Genomic DNA, 22,716 nt, shown 5'->3' on the forward strand with positions numbered 1-22,716 from the left:
ATCAATGCTCCACCCGTCTCTACTGACACGAATCCATAAATTAATGCTCCACCCGTCTCCACTGACTTCGATCCATTAACTAATGAGCACAATTGCACGGGACATTTCCCACACATTCTAGGTCTCACTCAGCACCAGATTTATAAGAGCAAAATATATCATTCAATATGGGAGGAAAGTTTTTCAAATAGCAAATTCACATATTAACTTTTTTTCATGCCCCTACCCAACCACCCAAGTAACATATTGTCATGACACCCCCTCCCATAATACATGACGAGTCCCTAAATAATGTACAAATGTAGAAATAAACAGATATAATATAGGGCATTGTTTTACCACTGGAAAGTTGAAATCATCCCTCTTGTGCTAGTCTTGTGGGTAGATTTCTGTTACTCTGGATCCTTGTGCATAAATCTAAATATGAAACAGACGAGGTGGTCTCATTGGTCTCCTCTATTTCTAGCTCTCAGAGCCCTGTTCCACAAAGCGATCTTAGTGCTACGTTGATCGTAAGCCTATGGTAAAGTATGGGAGTTACGACCAACTTAGCACTAAGGTCGCTTTGTGGAACAGGGCCCAGGTAGGTAAATCAATGAGGGGAATTGGCTACTTGACCATTATTGAATGATGCCAGATCAAAGATATACTTGAAGTTAAATTTAGCCAAATTCCCTTGTTTTTGACTTTTCAATCCGAAATTAAAAGAAGCAACAAAATAATCCTCGTGCCTTGAACAATACACAGACATTGATGTTGTATAGATGCTTAAGATAAAACAGATGAATACAATTTTTCAATCGTGAAGTTTCCTTTCATATCATAATAACATTTCATATGCGCCTTCGGCGTTCAGATATCCTGTAAAGATCCGGGTTACAATCGGTCTTCAGCAACCCAAGCTTGTCGTGAGAGGCGACTAAAGGGAACGGGTGGTCAGGCTCCCTGGCATGGCATCATATCCCAATTCACAGGGGGTAAGAGTAGACTAACATTTAGTCTCTGAAATCTTATATTACACAATATCCTTCTTGACTCTAAAAATACCTCCCTATGCTGATTTCATATGTGGAATAGAGCTAGCTTGAGCTGGCTAGACTTGCTTGTGTATGAGTTTCTAGATATTTCTTTTCATAAAATAAATATATTCCACGGTCATGGTGCAGGACTAGGGGTAAGAGCTGGCCGCGCCAAACCGGAAGTTGGTAGGCAAATACCATTTTCTCGCTGGAAAGTACAAAATGGAATTTCTCTGGGGCACGAGAAGCATGATTTAAACAGGTTTTTAGCCCCTATAGATAATATTTACAACAAAATCGAACACATTTCATGCACCGAAGGGCTTCCGGGCCACAATCAACATACAACACTCGATAATAAGTTTAATGTTCTTTACTTTACTATATCAAAGCCATATCGACGAATCGAAAACTACGTGCTTTTCAGCGTGAAAACGACATTATTAATTCACACTAGCCTACTTTTGTGCCGATTTTAGATTTATTGGGCTTTTTTAGGACTTGTATTAATGTATAACCTTTGAGTGATGAACATATTCTGAGTTATTTAACAAAACAAATTGGTCTGGTTGAGGAGTTTCTATACAAGCTGACTGTCTTGGTAGTTGTACCTTGACAACATCTCATTTGTTCCTTGTCCCTGCCTTTCAGGTTGCCGATAAGCCAAAGTGACGCCATGTTGGAGATATTTACCCTTCTAGGAATAATGGAAGCAATTTAACATTGCTATTACTGATTACAGTGAATTCTTCTAACATGCTGTTATAGGCCATAATTAGATGTGTAGGTCTTCAGACATGTTTCACACATTCATTCGTGTTTCCGTTTGACATGGGCGCTTGATGATAAGGGACTTGCTGAGTGAGTGAGTGTGTTGGGTTTAGCGCCGCAGTATTCCGGTTATATCTCGGCGTGTCAGCTTAATGTGGGAGGAAAGCCCGAAGTGATGCAGGTCTCAGATGTTTACCACTTCGGAAACCCACGAGCACGGGTATGCTGCTAACAAACCTAGAAACATAATCGGGGCCAAGTCGTCTAAGGCGCAGCGATTCGCTGTGCAGAGTTGCGTCCCTTGGGCACGCCGGCAACCAATGATTTTGGGTTCGAATCCCGGTTCGCCAAGATTATTTTTCTAGGTTTGTCAGCACCATGCCCGTGCTCGTGGGTTTCCGAAGTGGTAAACGACTGAGTCCTGCATCTCTTCGGGCTTTCACAATGATGTACAATGTCTGTGTGATGGTACATCCCCCATTACAGGGCGAGTAATCGCGATAAACATGACCGTCAGAAAACGTATGGCTTCTATTAATGACAATTAACGGTTTTCATAATATTTATTCATTTATTTGACATGTAATAGCATTGTTATTCCATATCCATATATATTGGGGCGAAAGGAATTCTCCCACGGCAGACGCATACACTAAGTTCTCCCCAACATCCGGGGAATAACAAGATGGAGGAAAAGGAAAGCAAATTCGATGCCAGAAAAAATACACGATTTGACTGATAAGACACACCAAGAAGCATGGATTGACAACGGCAGTTTTGTCTCTAAGTTACAGTAGGTAGACTTTGTCTATATCGGATAATTTCATACCAGAAAACAGGAACAAATACTCTGTGACAGTTTCAACGGGCATCTGCAATGTCGACTCGCTGTGACACCCGTTGACTGATCTCGGCTATCACATCTTTGACTGCTGGCATATGTTACATAGGCCGCGAAGCTAATTGATGTATATTATCTGTTTTATGACATCACTTTTTCTTAACTTGCCGACTGCTGCATGTGTCGTTTTCATCAGTCTATTAGACGTGTGTTTTTTTTCATGTGACACAACCAGTAACGCCGTGACCAAATTTGGAATTATATTTCCCGATTTACTGCTCCAGTTAATGATGTAACAAACGAACTCACAGTGTGAATAAGGAAGTTTAACGAAGTTTTTGTGTGGGCACTGGATAGAGTGCAGTTCGCGGTGTAGCGTAGAGGTGCAGACGCCTGTTTGACTGACGATTCACTGATGTGGATGCTGTGATACTCATGTAATGGTCTTGAACATATCTCCCTAATATTGTTGCAACACCCACCAGGGAGAGACATGGCCACTAGTTCCAGACTAGAGGAAATATAAAATAACTTTTTGTTTTCTCCACAAATCAAGTTATATTACAGAAACCATGAGTATGAAATACAGACTATTTGGATATGACCAATGGTTTCTACGCCAGCCTGCATATTATGCATTGTTATGGTTAGGGATATATGCAGAAACATGCATCTTGTAAAGCACCTTGATACATTTCATAATTGTCCTAAACACTTTGACTTTGGATATGTGGATGCTCATGATACTTATCATTCTTGATGGAAAAAAGATTAGGTCGTGTTAATATGCCATGAAAATGTGATACCTTTATCAGCAACTTTTTATATTTGTGATATTTTCAGTTGGAAAACATATCAAGTTAGTGATTAGTTGACTTTTATGATCCTTTTACTGCAAGACGTAAAGAATAGCTTACAAATTAGTTTAACATGACAAATTTACTTGGTTTATTGCATGTCATCATATCAGATCATATATAAACTACTGGATTGTCTGGTCTATGGACTTGATTGTTTACAGACTGCCATCATTTCACTCAAATATTGCTGAGTGTAACATTAAACAACAAAGAAAACAAGAAGTCCTTCCAGATTTATGCTTCGTGTCTAGCTGTCATGTAAAACCAGTGATAGAAATTAGGTGGGTCTTGGACCCTCAGTCCCTTGAGGTGCTTTGCTGAAGTATTCAAATGTGGAGACACCCAAAACTTTAAATTTGAACATTAGGCTTATGAATCATGGTCATGTGACAAGGGGCTTTCGTTCTTGGAAAATTGCTTACCCTGGTAACATGCATTTTATTAATTATATAGAGGTAATTTTAATATCAATATAATCATTGAAAGGTCCACTAAGGCATTTTGTCTCCAGCAAAATCACTGACTTGACAGTCACCATCACTTCAAGTCTTTGCAAGTGCTACACAAGTTACACTAGAGTCCAACTGTACGGAGGGATGTGGGTGGTGATATTCTGATACAAAGCCTTAGATTTTCCTTTGCTTTCAGCATGATCAACCTGTTAGTGTTTTACTCCCAGTCCCATGGCTGGTTAATTAAGACTTGTTCATAAAGCATTATGCAATCAGATTTAGACTTTAATTTTGTGAAAAGCAGTATTTAGATAATCCTAGCACGAATGATTATTGAAATTGAAAAAATATTATTGAAAATCAATACAGATTTAACATGATTAAAACATGATTCAATACATGGGTATGTGAATCGAGTATCGTCCCAACAGGTGTAAATTTGTTATACAGGGGTGAAATGTGTCGCCTCCAATTCCCATGGTATTTCCCAAATATTCCTGCATCATTCTGATTAATTATTATGGTAACCAAACATAACCATCTGTAATAGTTTAGCCATTATTCTCACAGAATTATTACTTATGTTGCAGTATTCATCAACAATGGGCAACTCGAAGTCGACCAAGACCGATGTGGTGACGCAGGGGATGCCGCAGAGGGAGCGGGACCTCCATCTGGCCGTCATGGGCAACGACCGCAAGAGTGTCAACAGCCTTATTGCACAAGGCGCTGACATTAACTACCCCTGGAATAACCCAACTGTCCCCAGCGTCAAGGACAGTACTACCCCCCTGCTGGCTGCTGTGTCCCTCAACCATGTGGAAATTAGTGTGGTGGGTAAACTCATGATCCTCAGGGGCTCCAGAACATAGATCCCCAGTACACCAAGCTTGTCCCCCATTTGAGGCAGATTGTACCTCCAATACCCGATAATTGTCCTTTTGATTGCGGATTCTGAGCAAAATAGAACCCCCACTACCTTATACTTGTCCCCTGTTGGCATTATGGGCAGGATAGACCCTGATATCCCATGCTTGTCCACATGAGGATTTTGAGGCGGTGAAGGCCTTCAATACCCCAAGCTTGTCCCCAATTGAGATTCTGGGGCGGAGTAGGCCCTCAATACCCCAAGCTTGTCCGAGATGGGGATTTGGGGGTAGAATAGACCCTCAGTACACCATGCATGTCCCCAATGAAGATTCTGATGCAGAATAGACCTACAGTACCCCAAGCTTGCCCTTCATGCTGATTCTGAGAAGTCTGTGGCAGGATAGACCCTTAACACCCCATTCTTGTCCCTAATGGGGATTTGGGGGCAGAATAGACACTGTGATTTTGGGGCAGAATAGAACTCAGTTCCCAGTGATCAAGGAAAATGAAACTGTCTTGAATATGTGGAAACTTTTCACCACAGAGACTGTTTGCCTTTCAGATGTTGTTGAAGGCAGGTGCTGGAATCAACCGAACGGACAAGAGAAACTGCACCCCGCTCTACAAGGCTGCTTTCCATGGCCGACCGGTCTTAGTGGATATCCTTGTGCAAGCAGGTGAGATGCTGATAGCAAGTGTAGCAGTTGTTTTGTTATTTCATTACTGAATGATTGGCCCCATCGCTGAAAATCGCTGTGCAGAGTTGTATCCCTTAGGCATGCCAGAAGCCTATGATCAGGGACAGATTTGCCCAGATTGTGTTTCTAGGTTTGTCAGGGTCACACCATGCCACAGTTGTAATGGCCAACCACATCTATGATGTGCCTTCCTCCCACATAAAGCTCATACACTGTGATGTAACTGACAGACTATTCAGAGCAGCATTATTAAACTGGCTCATTTACTCTCTCACTTACTCTCACACATTCAATTATGTTGTGTCAGGATCTAAACTAATTTTAAAGAGAGTCTTACTTTAGCCTGTTCCTCTTGTTATGCCAGGAGCTGATATCAACAAGGCGGACCTGGAGAGTCAGACTCCTCTGTATATCTGTGTCCAGAACGCTATCGTACACTCCAGCTACGCCACGGTGGAACGACTGCTTGCTGCAGGTGCATCCGTTAACATGTAAGTAGGTTTGGGGCTGTGGCATAAAGCCACAGAAGTAGCTAGCATGTTAAAGACCATCCTTCATGACAGTACAAGTAATCAGAGCTCCAGATAAGTTTTTGGTGTTGTGGGTATTTTACCCATGCATTTTAGAATCATTGGGTATCAGTAATTCTATCTGGGTATTCAAATTTCTGTTACCCACTAGTTTTTACACGTGGGTATTTAAGTTAAATATCTAAAAACACTATTCATCTAGTCCCTGCAAACTGGTGTCGTGTGGGTTTGAGAGCTCAAGGACTGAAAAATACCACAATACTTCCACAAGAAAGTGTGATGGCAAATGATCATGGGTAACTGTCATCGTGGAGTTTGGCAAGGTTGATGGAATGCCCATTTATAATTTCAAAATAAGTTGCTGATTTGCTAATCGAATACGCAGGGTTACTTCACAATATTTTGATGATACGCACAAGTTTTATTTTTGTAGCTTATCTGTAATGTTTGTTGCGTATTTGATACGCTTGGATTTTATTTTACTGCGTATTTCTGCAAATCTGATGCGTATTTTATGCAGATACGCAGCTTATCTAGAGCTCTGAGTAATAGTTGTGGGATGATACACCAATGCATTGGTGGATCACCAATATTGATCTTAGTCTCACACTAAGTAAAAAATATCGATTCCCACCTTAAGTGGATATAATAACTGTTACACCAAACACTAATTACTAAATAGTAGTGAAAATTAGTGGTGAAAAACGTAAATGTTTTCGGCCATTGTGACATACTTGACACTGCCAACTGTAAATCGTCAGGGCGCCTGGTATTTGGCCATCTTGTCTATGAAAAAGATGGCTTATGCACCAGAGATAAGAACACATGCAAGTATCGTGATATGTATTGGATTGCACAGTTGGTGTATCGTTCCAACCCTAGAATTAGTCTTAGTAATGTTTGAACTAGATTCACGATAGTCATGATTGTACTGACCATCACTAGGATCGATAGAATTGGTGCTCTACCAGTCAAGAACATTGGTGGGGGTTTCGGCTTTTTGTTAGACAATAATTTGTCGGTCATTGTTTCAAGAACGAAAAAAATCGACAACCCAGATCCATGAAAAATTAACTGATGGATTTTCTGAAGCATTTGATGTAAGAAAAAATTTTGATTCGCTGTGCAGAGTTGCGTCCCTTGGGAACACCGAAAACCTATGATCATGGGTTAGAATCCTGGTTCGCCTTGATTAAGTGTCAGGGTTTGTTAGCACCATACCCATACTCATGGGTTTCACCAAAGCGGTAAACATGAGACCTGCTTCACTTGGTGGAACTGGTGTGAAAGTCAATTCCCTCACACCCTTTTCATAATAATATTGCTAGTAAACATGAAGCATAGCTAGTTTCCCTGTTGGGATTCCAGGTTAAATATAGGTCCCCAGCAAGAGGTGACTTAAGGGATAGATCCATACTATCCTGCCATAATGTCTAGCCGTCCTGTCTAGCCATACCATGTATCCATACCATCTAGCCATACTATTTATCCATGTGGTGTGTCTGCAGGGCTGACAAGTCGGGGAAGATACCCATCCACGTGGCAGCCCACTGGAAGCTGAAGGACATGATCCGAATCCTGCTGAACGCCAACAGCAACATCAACTCCATGGACCTGAAGGGCCGCACGCCGCTGTACGTGTGCGTCAGCTCACTCAGCACGGGGCTGTACTTCGAGGACCTGAAGTACCAGGTGCCGTGCATCAAGGTGCTGTACGCAGCAGGCTGCGACATGCTCAACCTGGTTGACTGGCTCAAGTGGAAGGGGCCGGGAATTCCTGCTGAGATGCTGGCCGACGACGACAACTTCCGCAGCTGGTACAAGTCGAACATGAACTCGCCCCATACCCTGGTGAACCTCTGTCGAAAGACCATCCAGCAGCAGGTCTGCTACCAGGAGAACCTGGTCAAGGTCATTCCAAGGTTGCCCGTTCCTCCCAAGCTGCAGACGTACCTGTCAAGGAAAATGTTCCATCTTCCCAAACCTTGACTCTGCAGATGCAAGCTGTGATTGCACATGTTGACAGTTGCAATCCCTCCCTCGGGGCGTGTGACTGTTGCAGGTCTATAGAAGGGAGGGAGGTCCAAGGGGTCAGGAGTTCCCTCCCCTTCTATGGCCTATCATCCACTCCTGAGTTACCCGAATTTATGTTTTTTAGAAACAAAAGTATTATCAAATTAAGTTTGTTGTTTCAAATCATCGACTAAGAAGGGATAGATCCAAGGGTCAGGATCTTTTCTCTTCTTTATTGACCAAATCAAATAATTTTTGTCAGTTTGACTTTTCTCGAATTTATGATGTAGAATTTGAATGATCCTGCATACATGTTTGACAAGTTTTATGAAGGACAGTTATCCAAAGGGGTCGGATATCTGTCCTTTTTAGTCATATAGCATGTTGCCATGGATACAGAATATTATTTTGAAGACCTCTGTTTCATACGAATTGACAAATACCACTGCTCTTGGACAGTGATTTGTTAGACCGTACAGTAGGTAAATAATTATACGGTAGGGTCATGAGAGAGAAAGGTTTGAAACAGAGGTCATATTGATTACAAATCCCTAACAGCACAATCATAATAATCTTCTGCAATCACAGCTTGGTTTGGCCATGTTGAACTTGGCTACACAAGTTTCATTGCGGCTGTATGTTGAGTCATCTCCATCTCAAAGCTGCATTGATGGTATCTGTATTTGTAGAACAAGGACATGGATGTATCACTTAAGGTTATCTACATATACTGCAGGTATACGCAGTTGAATGGGCTTCCTTCTCGAGCAGCTGTGTCAGATTGAGTGATTTCTCATTGGAGCACATTGTGTGGTGATTCATGTTGCCTACAGCAGTTGTATCGCTGCAAGACTCAAGTACCGTGAAGTACTTTGTGTTGGAGATGACTCAATATATTCCACAGTCTTAGTGTCATATTGTTTTGTTTTTGCTGATTTTTGCAGATGGCTGTCAAATAATTGTGATGCAGTTCCATTTCAGAAGTGGTTTTCGGGGAGAAATGATTGATGTTAGTTCGTAAATATTAGTAATTTACAAGTCTTGAACATTTTGATTTTTGATATTCATTATGGAGAAGAAGAAAAAGATTTTGTGTTTTAATGAGTTACATGAAAGGTTACAAATACACATGTCAGAGGTCAGACACTGTAGATGGCATTGTGTTCCTGCTGTTAGATATTGTCTAAACTGCTGATTGACAATGACATTGTTGATATCACTTAAGGATTGTATTCCAGTTGTTTTGTGTTTATAGTGCTACTGTTGACATGGAATTCTTGAACTTCATGTATTAATATTTTATTGTATACAGTGAATTTTCTCCTATATGTTGGTTATTTCCTTGTTTGAGATTTGCATCAGAATGTTCTGAAGATTTCAGGTAATTATTATCAGGAGACAGAGTGTTGTCTTCAATTGGATCTTCCTGGCAGAGTATGTTACTTATACAACCTCTTCCTGGCAGAGTATGTTACTTATACAACCTCTTCCTGGCAGAGTATGTTAATTCTACAACCTCTTCCTGGCAGAGTATGTTACATATACAACCTCTTCCTGGCAGAGTATGTTACTTGTATGTTTGTTTGTTGATGTTTATGTTCTACTAATTGCTGGCAATGGAATATTATGAGAAGATGGCAAGGAGGAGATTGTTGTTTTTTTTTCCACTGAATATTCATTACACAGAAATGTTTTCAGGCAATATATTTTGAAGAGCTGGGATATTTCATTAGGGGTCTGTGTTAATCTGATTTTATTGCTCTACGCAAACAAATAATTAAAATTCTGTTTCACAAAAATTTGACATACTGTGTTTGGTATGTAGAATGGTAAAGCAAGCTGACTAATATTTGGAATGTATTTTGTGATAGTCATATATCGTGGTCATAGTTCAGGCGTAATTCAAGGAGTACTGCAATCATGTTGACACATTATGAAAAGTCCCACCTCGATTGGATGAAACTGTTTAGCTACCAATCTTACTATAATAATCTCTTCCTTGCCATTTATCCTACAAAGTTATGTAAATATTACGTCTACAAGTTGTGCTTTGAAGTGAATATTTGCAGTTATAAATTATACCATATGATATATCGTCACCAGTGTGGATGACGCTGGTGTTGTTTAAGGTCAACGGTCATAGCAAATCCATTCAAGATGTTTTCGAGTTTGAAACTTTTGTGAAATGGAGGAACGATATTTGTTTTCTTGATCGGGTCTGCTATGTCGTTCATCTTGCATTGAAGGATATGAAATTACAGCAGGTCTGTCTATGTTATACATTGTTTATTTTACTCATTAAGTGGCACTCCAGCACTGGTCAATATTTCTGTGGGGAAAGTGTCCACTTCATATGTTCTCATTATCAACTATATTCGTAGATCAATCAACACGGTTTCCGGTACAGCTAACATCGGTCGATCCTTATGTTATTTTCAGTAAAAAATAATTTTAAAGAAATGAAGTCCTACAAATAAGTCTGTACGAAAACGTTGCTTATTCTTTTGAATTTCAGGGCTCTGATCCAGATAGTAATTCCACCATGGATGTTAACTTGACCTTATATGGTCATGGTACTTGAACAGTGCCGGTTAATTTGTGTGACGGCCCTGGGTCAGATTTATGATAAATTAAACATTAAATATTTGTCAGAAATTTGGGAAGTACTTTGGATAGACTTTCTCATCCATCTCATTGTGAACCTCGTGCTCTATGGAATCCCACAATGCGCTGGTCAGGGAAAGAAGTAGTCATAATTGTGTTTGTTGTTTAAGCCAGAAAGCAGTTATTCCTTACTATGGTACCAGCTCCTGTTGAAACTTACATCCCACCAAGCCAAGCTTTAATCTAGTCACCAAATTCAGTTTGATTTCTTCCAATACTGTCTCTAAAGTCTAGGATATGGTCACTGGAGTTCATGCATCAACAGGTTAGACAGTCACTATTCAGCCGAGACCAGTGAGATAAGGCAAAAATTAGTTGGTTCTTATCAACTAGACCACCACAAAAGAATAAAATGAGCTGTGGACAAGGATTGAACTCCTTGGGTCTTCCCAGGTACTGTTTTTGATGGATATCGGGATAGATCGGATTGTGAAGGACGTTGGTACATACTTACCAGAGTGGTGTGTCTTATGGGTTATCTACAAAATAATAGACAGCCATTGACACTTCTGCTGCATTGAAGAGCTTAATATGGCCTGTTGCAACTCATTTGAACTGCGTTAAACGACTTCCGTTTCTCGAACAGGGGTGTTGGCAATTGCGTGCACTAGTGTGCGAACAGTCATCACTGCAGCCATAGAACTAGCTGCCACTACTGGCTGTTGGAAAGTGCTGAAAGTTTATGTGGTTCACAATGGCGTATAAGTCCAACTCTAGTTGCAAGTTTTCGTGGCGTTATGTTTCAGGTTTTTGCTGTAGATTTATTGTACCTGAATATGCCCAACATGTCTGCTCCTTCAGTTTAACTTGTATTGTTTGTAACACAAGTTCCGCATACATTGACAAAATAAAAACATTTCAGAAAGTGGTTGGAATTGTTGTCTTTCCCGTGGGACTTTGGGGGCAGAAGTAAGTTGAGTTTGGTCAGGCTCCTCTTGGGAGGTTGACAGATGAACAGAAGTATTTCACAATGTATGGAGTGCTGACAGAACGACAGCAATATTTCACAATGTACCGTGCTACACAAGCTTGACAAGTTTCAACATTATTGGAACTATTACACTAGGGTGCAACGACAGTTTGTCATGAGTTGGCCATACTACTTGGCATCCAATTTTGGCGGCAGTGGGTGAATATTGGTCCTGCAGCAAGTGAATCTGGAACAGACAAAGCCGTGATAGCCAGGATGATCAACTGTCCACGTCATCACGGTTCACCAACCAGCCACACTCTGCAACCACCTAATGCCCACTGTAGCTGCTGGCACAAGCCTTTCTTCACGATGTATCAACTGCTGGTTTGTCTGCATCAGTTGATTGGCCACCTTGATATACATGAAAAATAATGGCTGTGACGTTAAACAACATTCACTCACAAGGAGCTACCGATTGAGCCCCCTGCTCCAACTCTGGGACAATAATATGTACGCCAGACATGCAACTAACAGGATTGGGTGGTCAGGCTCGCTGACTTGATTGATACATGTCATCGATCCCAATTGCGTGGATCAATGCTCATGATGTCAATCACTGGATTGTCTGGCCCAGACTCGATTATTTTACAGACCGCCGTCATATAGCTGGAATATTGCTGAGTGCGGTGTTAAACAACAAACCAACCAACTCCAGACATCACAAAGATTATGTTTTTCTAAAATATACTGGATATATCTAATTGTTTCTTTAACATTTTATTGCACAGAAAGACTCATGTGAGGGGAAATAAAGTTATATATGCTACTCAAAAGAAGATAAAGAACATCTGATTCTAATAATAGGAAAGAATGATGTGTTCCTTGACCTCTTTTGACTATCATTCTGCCACAACCTGGGTTTGATAGTGTAGCAGGGCGTGGAGTCGTCCCACAGATGACATTTCATTCATCTGAATGGTTATGACGTCAGAGCTATGTAAAGTATAATGCTGGATTCAAAGTATTGTCTCATTCTGGATCGAGGATGAAAGTTGTTCATCACCTGACCCTAATTCTTAGCTTCTCATTGGCTAATTTCAAAACTAAGATAGTCTTCTTTGCACCAATCTAACCACCTCACAAGCACAGCTTATGAGGCAACAGACTACACATACCCGTAAGGTCAAGGTCAACTACGATTATTATCACAGCATTCACATCTATAACATTCAACAATTGCTTAGAATAGGAGTTACAATATAGATATAGTTCTGTTTGGTAACTGGAGGCACAAATATAAAAGGCAGCTGTGACAAGCGATGTCACTTGACATCATGATGTCTAAATCGGCCAGCGGCATTTGGAGCAGTTCTAAACTTTGATGTCGATAAAAATCTTCCTTCTTTGTATGTGTGTTTGTGTGTGTACATGTCTGGGTTTGATTTAGTTGTATAAAACATGCAACAAGAGCAAGCTAATATTTTGGTAAAATAAATATCAAATTTGTGTGACTAACTCCACACAAAACCTATCTTTGAACACACTCAATACCTACAAAGTGTATTTACCATAAACTTTCTTGGCATGATGTCATCAACCTGTGGATACTTCAAGATCATGTGCACATGTTCCTGTCATGTTTCACAGCAATGCGGCATTAATTTATGGGACACTGGCAGCAGGCTGATCTGTTACAATTTAAACTTTGATATATTTATGGGACCAGTGTGCAACTTGGTTTTCATGTCAACATGCTTCTGATGCAAGCTAAATCAAATTCCTTAAATCAAACTCTGGATCATCTTCCTGAGGCAAGGGAGTTAACTGACTATAAAGTCCAGTTTCCATCCTTGCCAAACTAGGCTGGAATTATGGAGTTATATTTAGGCTGGACTAACAAGTAACAAAATGGACATCTGGTTTGTAAACTGCCATACAGATTTTGGTTGAGAGCTGGATTTGCAAAACGCGTGTACCATCAATTTAGCATCAACATATATTTTCCAAATCTTTTCATGTTTTTAATCAAGGTGCTCAAGTGATTTGGTGTGCTTTGCTAAGTGAGACCCATTTTAATACAATAAAGATCTTGATTATTGATCAGATCGTCTACACTGGGCGCTGCCATTTTGTTTGAATGCAAGTGATATGAGAGGTGGAATCTGATTGGTCAATGGGAGGGACATAACTCGTAATAGCCACTGGCTCCCATGGTTACGGTTGGCAAGACTAGCATCACAACAACCCATATCGAAATATCGAAAGTCAACAATCAGCATTTAAACACTATACAATGTCCGGCCATATCTGTTTGGGGGCACAGTCTTCAATTCCGGTAACAAGTCCAGCCACCCTCTCCCTCTTGTATCCCAGGCAGTGAGACACGTAGCGCACTCCATCCACACTCCGGTCCTTGTTCCTATGCTGATGGCCAAAAACATGGATGGACGAACCTATCTGCCGAATCTGTGTTTCTAGGACCTTGCACCCAGCATAGCGGGTGAAGTTGAAAGATCGTGGATTTATATGACCTTTCTTGTTTGCTTCGACAGCGCTCTCAAGTCCAAGTCTTTTCCTTTCCGTTTCAATTTCTGCAAGTTCTTTATCTGAAGGCTTGACGAGATCTGTTCTTGGTAGAAAATGGCTGAACGATATAACAGGGTCTGTGTATTGTTTCATACATGTCTGTGAATTTAGATTGGCAAAATATTTGGATCGTGTTCCTTCTAAACTTGGCCAAATACACAAATGATTGTCCATCCACATGTTGTTTGACTTGTCTTCACCCACTGGGTTCTGTGGTTTGATGTAGAGCGAGTCTTCTGAGTCTTCCTCTGGAGTTGAGTACCAGGAGAAGAGTGGCACAATCCACACTGCGGCCATGTTGGATACACACAATGACTCCGGCTCGGTCACGACCCCCATCTCCTTGCATGTTGTGATTATTTTGTGGAATTTAGTGATTGAATCTTTCTCCTGCTCAGGCTTCCTAATCCACAGCTCATGGTTCCCTGAAACAACGAGTGAGTGAGTGAGTGAGTGAGTGAGTGAGTGATCAAGTGAGTGAGTGAGACTGATCAAGTGAGTGAGTGAATGAGTGAGAGAGAGACTGAGTGGGTGAGTGAATGAGAGAGAGAGAGACTGAGTGAGTGAGTGAATGAGTGAGTGGGTGAGAGACTGAGTGGTTGAGTGAATGAGTGAGTGAGAGACTGAGTGGTTGAGTGAATGAGTGAGTGAGAGACTGAGTGGTTGAGTGAATGAGTGAGTGAGAGACTGAGTGGTTGAGTGAATGAGTGAGTGAGAGACTGAGTGAGTGAGTGAATGAGTGAGTGGGTGAGAGACTGAGTGAGTGAGAGACTGAGTGGGTGAGTGAATGAGAGAGAGAGACTGAGTGGGTGAGTGAATGAGTGAGAGAGAGACTGAGTGGGTGAGTGAATGAGTGAGTGAGAGACTGAGTGGGTGAGTGAATGAGTGAGTGAGAGACTGAGTGGGTGAGTGAATGAGAGAGAGAGACTGAGTGGATGAGTGAATGAGAGAGAGAGACTGAGTGGGTGAGTGAATGAGAGAGAGAGACTGAGTGGGTGAGTGAATGAGAGAGAGAGAGACTGAGTGAGTGGGTAGTGAATGAGTGAGTGAGAGACTGAGTGAGTGAGTGAATGAGTGAGTGAGAGACTGAGTGAGTGAGTGAATGAGTGAGTGAGAGACTGAGTGGGTGAGTGAATGAGAGAGACTGAGTGGGTGAGTGAATGAGAGAGAGAGACTGAGTGAGTGAGTGAATGAGTGAGTGAGAGACTGAGTGAGTGGGTGAATGAGAGAGAGAGAGACTGAGTGGGTGAGTGAATGAGAGAGTGAGAGACTGAGTGGGTGAGTGAATGAGAGAGACTGAGTGGGTGAGTGAATGAGAGAGAGAGACTGAGTGGGTGAGTGAATGAGAGAGAGAGACTGAGTGGATGAGTGAATGAGAGAGAGAGACTGAGTGGATGAGTGAATGAGAGAGACTGAGTGGGTGAGTGAATGAGAGAGAGAGACTGAGTGGATGAGTGAATGAGAGAGAGAGACTGAGTGGGTGAGTGAATGAGAGAGAGAGACTGAGTGGGTGAGTGAATGAGAGAGAGAGAGACTGAGTGGGTGAGTGAATGAGAGAGAGAGACTGAGTGAGTGAGTGAATGAGTGAGTGAGAGACTGAGTGCGTGAGTGAATGAGTGAGTGAGAGACTGAGTGAGTGGGTGAATGAGAGAGAGAGAGACTGAGTGGGTGAGTGAATGAGTGAGTGAGAGACTGAGTGAGTGAGTGAATGAGTGAGTGAGAGACTGAGTGAGTGAGTGAATGAGTGAGTGAGAGACTGAGTGGGTGAGTGAATGAGAGAGACTGAGTGGGTGAGTGAATGAGAGAGAGAGACTGAGTGAGTGAGTGAATGAGTGAGTGGGTGAGAGACTGAGTGGTTGAGTGAATGAGTGAGTGAGAGACTGAGTGGTTGAGTGAATGAGTGAGTGAGAGACTGAGTGGGTGAGTGAATGAGTGAGTGGGTGAGAGACTGAGTGAGTGAGAGACTGAGTGGGTGAGTGAATGAGAGAGAGAGAGACTGAGTGAGTGAGTGAATGAGTGAGTGGGTGAGAGACTGAGTGGTTGAGTGAATGAGTGAGTGAGAGACTGAGTGGTTGAGTGAATGAGTGAGTGAGAGACTGAGTGGGTGAGTGAATGAGTGAGTGGGTGAGAGACTGAGTGAGTGAGAGACTGAGTGGGTGAGTGAATGAGTGAGAGAGAGACTGAGTGGGTGAGTGAATGAGTGAGTGAGAGACTGAGTGGGTGAGTGAATGAGTGAGTGAGAGACTGAGTGGGTGAGTGAATGAGAGAGAGAGACTGAGTGGATGAGTGAATGAGAGAGAGAGAGACTGAGTGAGTGAGTGAATGAGTGAGTGGGTGAGAGACTGAGTGGTTGAGTGAATGAGTGAGTGAGAGACTGAGTGGGTGAGTGAATGAGTGAGTGAGAGACTGAGTGGTTGAGTGAATGAGTGGGTGAGTGAATGAGTGGGTGAGTGAATGAGTGAGTGAGAGACTGAGTGGGTGAGTGAATGAGTGAGTGAGAGACTGAGTGGGTGAGTGAATGAGTGAGTGAGAGACTGAGTGGGTGAGTGAATGAGAGAGAGAGACTGAGTGGATGAGTGAATGAGAGAGAGAGAGACTGAGTGAGTGAGTGAATGAGTGAGTGAGTGAGAGACTGAGTGGGTGAGTGAATGAGTGAGTGAGAGACTGAGTGGGTGAGTGAATGAGAGAGAGAGACTGAGTGGGTGAGTGAATGAGTGAGAGAGAGACTGAGTGGGTGAGTGAATGAGTGAGTGAGAGACTGAGTGGGTGAGTGAATGAGTGAGTGAGAGACTGAGTGGGTGAGTGAATGAGTGAGTGAGAGACTGAGTGGGTGAGTGAATGAGAGAGAGAGACTGAGTGGATGAGTGAATGAGAGAGAGAGACTGAGTGGGTGAGTGAATGAGAGAGAGAGACTGAGTGGGTGAGTGAATGAGAGAGAGAGAGACTGAGTGAGTGGGTAGTGAATGAGTGAGTGAGAGACTGAGTGAGTGAGTGAATGAGTGAGTGAGAGACTGAGTGAGTGAGTGAATGAGTGAGTGAGAGACTGAGTGGGTGAGTGAATGAGAGAGACTGAGTGGTTGAGTGAATGAGAGAGAGAGACTGAGTGAGTGAGTGAATGAGTGAGTGAGAGACTGAGTGAGTGGGTGAATGAGAGAGAGAGAGACTGAGTGGGTGAGTGAATGAGAGAGTGAGAGACTGAGTGGGTGAGTGAATGAGAGAGACTGAGTGGGTGAGTGAATGAGAGAGAGAGACTGAGTGAGTGAGTGAATGAGAGAGAGAGACTGAGTGGGTGAGTGAATGAGAGAGAGAGACTGAGTGGGTGAGTGAATGAGAGAGAGAGAGACTGAGTGGGTGAGTGAATGAGAGAGAGAGACTGAGTGAGTGAGTGAATGAGTGAGTGAGAGACTGAGTGCGTGAGTGAATGAATGAGTGAGAGACTGAGTGAGTGGGTGAATGAGAGAGAGAGAGACTGAGTGGGTGAGTGAATGAGTGAGTGAGAGACTGAGTGAGTGAGTGAATGAGTGAGTGAGAGACTGAGTGAGTGAGTGAATGAGTGAGTGAGAGACTGAGTGGGTGAGTGAATGAGAGAGACTGAGTGGGTGAGTGAATGAGAGAGAGAGACTGAGTGAGTGAGTGAATGAGTGAGTGAGAGACTGAGTGGGTGAGTGAATGAGAGAGAGAGAGACTGAGTGAGTGAGTGAATGAGTGAGTGAGAGACTGAGTGGGTGAGTGAATGAGTGAGTGGGTGAGAGACTGAGTGAGTGAGAGACTGAGTGGGTGAGTGAATGAGTGAGAGAGAGACTGAGTGGGTGAGTGAATGAGTGAGTGAGAGACTGAGTGGGTGAGTGAATGAGAGAGAGAGACTGAGTGGATGAGTGAATGAGAGAGAGAGAGACTGAGTGAGTGAGTGAATGAGTGAGTGGGTGAGAGACTGAGTGGTTGAGTGAATGAGTGAGTGAGAGACTGAGTGGTTGAGTGAATGAGTGAGTGAGAGACTGAGTGGGTGAGTGAATGAGTGAGTGGGTGAGAGACTGAGTGAGTGAGAGACTGAGTGGGTGAGTGAATGAGTGAGAGAGAGACTGAGTGGGTGAGTGAATGAGTGAGTGAGAGACTGAGTGGGTGAGAGACTGAGTGGGTGAGTGAATGAGTGAGTGAGAGACTGAGTGGGTGAGTGAATGAGTGAGAGAGAGACTGAGTGGGTGAGTGAATGAGTGAGTGAGAGACTGAGTGGGTGAGTGAATGAGTGAGAGAGAGACTGAGTGGGTGAGTGAATGAGTGAGAGAGAGACTGAGTGGGTGAGTGAATGAGTGAGTGAGAGACTGAGTGGGTGAGTGAATGAGTGGGTGAGAGACTGAGTGGGTGAGTGAATGAGAGAGAGAGACTGAGTGGATGAGTGAATGAGAGAGAGAGAGACTGAGTGAGTGAGTGAATGAGTGAGTGGGTGAGAGACTGAGTGGTTGAGTGAATGAGTGAGAGAGAGACTGAGTGGGTGAGTGAATGAGTGAGTGAGAGACTGAGTGGGTGAGTGAATGAGAGAGAGAGACTGAGTGGATGAGTGAATGAGAGAGAGAGAGACTGAGTGAGTGAGTGAATGAGTGAGTGGGTGAGAGACTGAGTGGTTGAGTGAATGAGTGAGTGAGAGACTGAGTGGTTGAGTGAATGAGTGAGTGAGAGACTGAGTGGGTGAGTGAATGAGTGAGTGGGTGAGAGACTGAGTGAGTGAGAGACTGAGTGGGTGAGTGAATGAGTGAGAGAGAGACTGAGTGGGTGAGTGAATGAGTGAGTGAGAGACTGAGTGGGTGAGTGAATGAGAGAGAGAGACTGAGTGGATGAGTGAATGAGAGAGAGAGACTGAGTGGGTGAGTGAATGAGAGAGAGAGACTGAGTGGGTGAGTGAATGAGAGAGAGAGAGACTGAGTGAGTGGGTAGTGAATGAGTGAGTGAGAGACTGAGTGAGTGAGTGAATGAGTGAGTGAGAGACTGAGTGAGTGAGTGAATGAGTGAGTGAGAGACTGAGTGGGTGAGTGAATGAGAGAGACTGAGTGGTTGAGTGAATGAGAGAGAGAGACTGAGTGAGTGAGTGAATGAGTGAGTGAGAGACTGAGTGAGTGGGTGAATGAGAGAGAGAGAGACTGAGTGGGTGAGTGAATGAGAGAGTGAGAGACTGAGTGGGTGAGTGAATGAGAGAGACTGAGTGGGTGAGTGAATGAGAGAGAGAGACTGAGTGGGTGAGTGAATGAGAGAGAGAGACTGAGTGGATGAGTGAATGAGAGAGAGAGACTGAGTGGGTGAGTGAATGAGAGAGAGAGACTGAGTGGGTGAGTGAATGAGAGAGAGAGAGACTGAGTGGGTGAGTGAATGAGAGAGAGAGACTGAGTGAGTGAGTGAATGAGTGAGTGAGAGACTGAGTGCGTGAGTGAATGAGTGAGTGAGAGACTGAGTGAGTGGGTGAATGAGAGAGAGAGAGACTGAGTGGGTGAGTGAATGAGTGAGTGAGAGACTGAGTGAGTGAGTGAATGAGTGAGTGAGAGACTGAGTGAGTGAGTGAATGAGTGAGTGAGAGACTGAGTGGGTGAGTGAATGAGAGAGACTGAGTGGGTGAGTGAATGAGAGAGAGAGACTGAGTGAGTGAGTGAATGAGTGAGTGAGAGACTGAGTGGGTGAGTGAATGAGAGAGAGAGAGACTGAGTGAGTGAGTGAATGAGTGAGTGAGAGACTGAGTGGGTGAGTGAATGAGAGAGACTGAGTGGGTGAGTGAATGAGAGAGACTGAGTGAGTGAGTGAGTGAGTGAGCGAGTGATCAAGTGAATGAGTGAGACTGAGTGAGAGTGATCAAGTGAGTGAGTGAATGAGGCCATCGATGAACACAAGGTAGTAGGTGCTGGCAATCATAATAAAAGCAATCTGGAATGAAAACATGAGTTATCAGAATGGAAATATAGACTGAATACTCCATGGTAGACTTCCCAGATCAGATGTTTTTTTCTAACTGTGAACCTTATACAGCACCAAGCTCCATCAACGGTTGTAGAATCCTCACCCGGAACGTAGTAGACCCTGAAGAAGACTTGCTGCAGATGTTGCAGTGTTTGTTGAAGGAGAGGCAGCGAGTCTGTGACGTCACCCGCCACTATCAGTGCATCATTCTCGTAGTCCATGGGCGACCATTTCTGGATAATGTCCATGTTCTCTTTGTAGTCAACATGGAGGTCAGAGATAGCAAACACTCGACGCATAATGGCTGACACAGCAGGTCTCAGTTTCATCGGCCTCTGTCTGGAATAGTCAGGTGGAAATTGTTTAGTTTGCTTTCCTCATTTAGTTCAACATCTTAAACAAAACATTTTTAAAATTTCCTATTTTCTGGATTGACAGGTGTCATTTACAATCTCTTGACAAAATGATGAAAATACAGTATCTTATATTTTGCTTGTCTGATCTGTCAATCTAGATCTTGACTGGATTGACAAGAAAAACAAACTACAATCACAAAATGTATTTGGGCATTGTGTATACCAAACATTGTTTTCAACAAATTAGTGAGTAGAAGACGTACAATTTTTTGGATAACAACTTCTGGTTGATTGCATATAGCGCCAGGTAAGGGATTTATACAAAATGAATCAAACCCGCGTCGCTGACATGAGGACTTGACACTACCCCCTTCTCTAGAGATGATATTGCTAGAAAATTTGCTATGTTCAGTCATGCGTATTTTATTCAAATGGAAGTTCAGTATCTCAAAACTACCCTAGTGGACACTCTTCTGTTTACACTATCAACATGCTGCTTGTGTACGAGATTTCCAGTTTAAGGAAAACCACCTGTGTCAACAGGAAGACCGCTTGTTTCGCTCAGGAAATCTGAACTCACATTAAATCCTCCACAGTCAGCTGACTCGCTCGTAAACGTCGAACTACTTCCGTGTTGGTCTAGAGTTATCTCCCCTTGTCTACACAATTTCATAAACGACTTGCTTCAGTCAAAATACTAGTTTCAGTTAATTTAGTGCTGTTTTGCATTTTACCTCCCTAAAACGGTATACAACTGTGAAAATCACAGGGATAAATATATCATAATGATGGATACTTAGCGTTCACGTTCAATTTAACACGGCAAGTCTGTTGTCATAGTAACAGTGCGGGGTATTTTCTTTATTATGGGATTCGTCATTATTTTGTCAACTTAATTAAATTAAATGTTTCAATTTTAGTCTAAACCTCTCTCCCAGTGACGCCAAAAAAATGGTTATGACAATATTACAAGTATATGGTTTTACAGATATATCAACCGGACTGTCAGAGCGGCGAAACCCTTCTCACTCACTCACTCACTCTGACGCCGAGCGTGCAATAGCCTCGTGGCTTTCTAACTCGTTCTTGAAAAGTATTCTTATTTGTGCCTTTCTCTTTGGCTGTTAAATGTCTCTTGTTTAGAACTTCATGCCATCATAACCTATTAAATAACACGTGGGTAGGTGGCTCAAACTTCCCGTCAATGAACGAACATGTGAACACAGCGCCATGGGCGATTGTATTTTTCTTTGTCCTTGTTTAGACACCAACGGAAAATATTTGTTCAAAATTCATATGTTAAAACCAAAATATGCTTAAAAGTAAAGAACATTTAATTGTAAAAAAATAAGTGTTATAAACAAGCTTCTGTGTATCCTGTAATGTCACTATGGAAACTGAAATCTTCCACGTTAACCATCCCGCATCTTCCCAAGGCAAGAGAGTTAACTGACTTTAAACTGGACATTTTCAGTCTGTTAACTCTCTTGCCTCGGGAAGATGACCATCCCGCCATCTTATGTATATAGTTTGTAAATTTGTACCTCATGTGCCGAGTACCCGGCCTGAGTGTACATAAAGTCCTGTTCTACCCCGTCCTCCAAAATGCCACCCGTGAAGATCCGGGTTAGAATAGGTCTTCAGCAACCCATGCTCGCCGTAAAAGGCGACTTTGCTGGTCGAAAGAAGCGACTATCGGGATCCAGAGGTCAGGCTCGCTGACTTGGTTGATGTATGTCATCATATCCCAATTGCGTGGATCAATACTCATGATGTCAATCACTGGACCGCCTGGTCCAGACTCGATAATATACAGACCGCCGTCATATAGCTGGAATATTGCTGAGTACGGCGTTAAACAACAAACAAACAAGGAAACAAAACAATGTCGATTTCAACATGAGACAGAACGACGTCGTGCACGACGAGGTATAACAAACGACAACACGTTATACCACAGACTATTTATTCACATAAGGAAAAGCTACGTCATATGTTACTGACAAGCGATATGGGCATCATCAATACATTAGCTGATATTCAATATGACAAACGATGGTGAATTACCCGAATGCTTAAGGCTGGAAATTACTCTTGCCACATAAATCGATAATACATCGATAATAATACCTCATGTATTACCAAGCGTAATGTCTTTGAAAATAACAACACATTATTGTATTTATCTTAATAAATGACAATTATG

The 22,716-nt window shown here is 42.6% G+C and overlaps 2 protein-coding genes across 2 annotated transcripts; one reads left to right on the plus strand and one right to left on the minus strand.

The window, feature by feature from the left end:
* The first annotated feature begins 2,468 nt into the window (after positions 1–2,468).
* LOC139452413 (ankyrin repeat and SOCS box protein 8-like) lies at positions 2,469–11,577 on the plus strand. Its single transcript, XM_071233883.1, has 5 exons — positions 2,469–2,583; positions 4,534–4,776; positions 5,376–5,490; positions 5,876–6,002; positions 7,550–11,577. The coding sequence occupies exons 2-5, from the start codon at positions 4,546–4,548 to the stop codon at positions 8,028–8,030; spliced, it is 954 nt and encodes a 317-aa protein (XP_071089984.1). The 5' UTR covers positions 2,469–2,583; positions 4,534–4,545; the 3' UTR covers positions 8,031–11,577.
* Positions 11,578–12,419: 842 nt separating this feature from the next.
* On the minus strand, positions 12,420–21,126 carry LOC139452550 (uncharacterized). Its single transcript, XM_071234068.1, has 3 exons — positions 21,091–21,126; positions 20,258–20,493; positions 12,420–14,642 (listed from the first exon to the last, which is right to left on the minus strand). Exons 2-3 carry the CDS (start codon positions 20,481–20,483, stop codon positions 13,918–13,920), a joined length of 951 nt encoding a protein of 316 aa, XP_071090169.1. The 5' UTR covers positions 20,484–20,493; positions 21,091–21,126; the 3' UTR covers positions 12,420–13,917.
* Between the last annotated feature and the right edge of the window lie 1,590 nt (positions 21,127–22,716).

Source organism: Haliotis cracherodii, unplaced genomic scaffold (assembly GCF_022045235.1).
Source record: "Haliotis cracherodii isolate W230 unplaced genomic scaffold, xgHalCrac1.p SCAF_9, whole genome shotgun sequence".
NCBI classification, from domain to species: domain Eukaryota; kingdom Metazoa; phylum Mollusca; class Gastropoda; order Lepetellida; family Haliotidae; genus Haliotis; species Haliotis cracherodii.

Excerpts from the sequence above, each read along its gene's own strand:
- LOC139452413 (XM_071233883.1), top strand. The coding sequence starts at position 4,546 with ATGGGCAACTCGAAGTCGACCAAGACCGATGTGGTGACGCAGGGGATG. Across the intron at positions 5,491-5,875 it reads GGATATCCTTGTGCAAGCAG|GAGCTGATATCAACAAGGCG; the intron begins GTGAGATGCTGA and ends TTGTTATGCCAG. Across the intron at positions 6,003-7,549 it reads GCAGGTGCATCCGTTAACAT|GGCTGACAAGTCGGGGAAGA; the intron begins GTAAGTAGGTTT and ends GTGTGTCTGCAG.
- LOC139452550 (XM_071234068.1), bottom strand. The coding sequence starts at position 20,483 with ATGAAACTGAGACCTGCTGTGTCAGCCATTATGCGTCGAGTGTTTGCT. Across the intron at positions 14,643-20,257 it reads CAGGGTCTACTACGTTCCGG|GGAACCATGAGCTGTGGATT; the intron begins GTGAGGATTCTA and ends TCGTTGTTTCAG.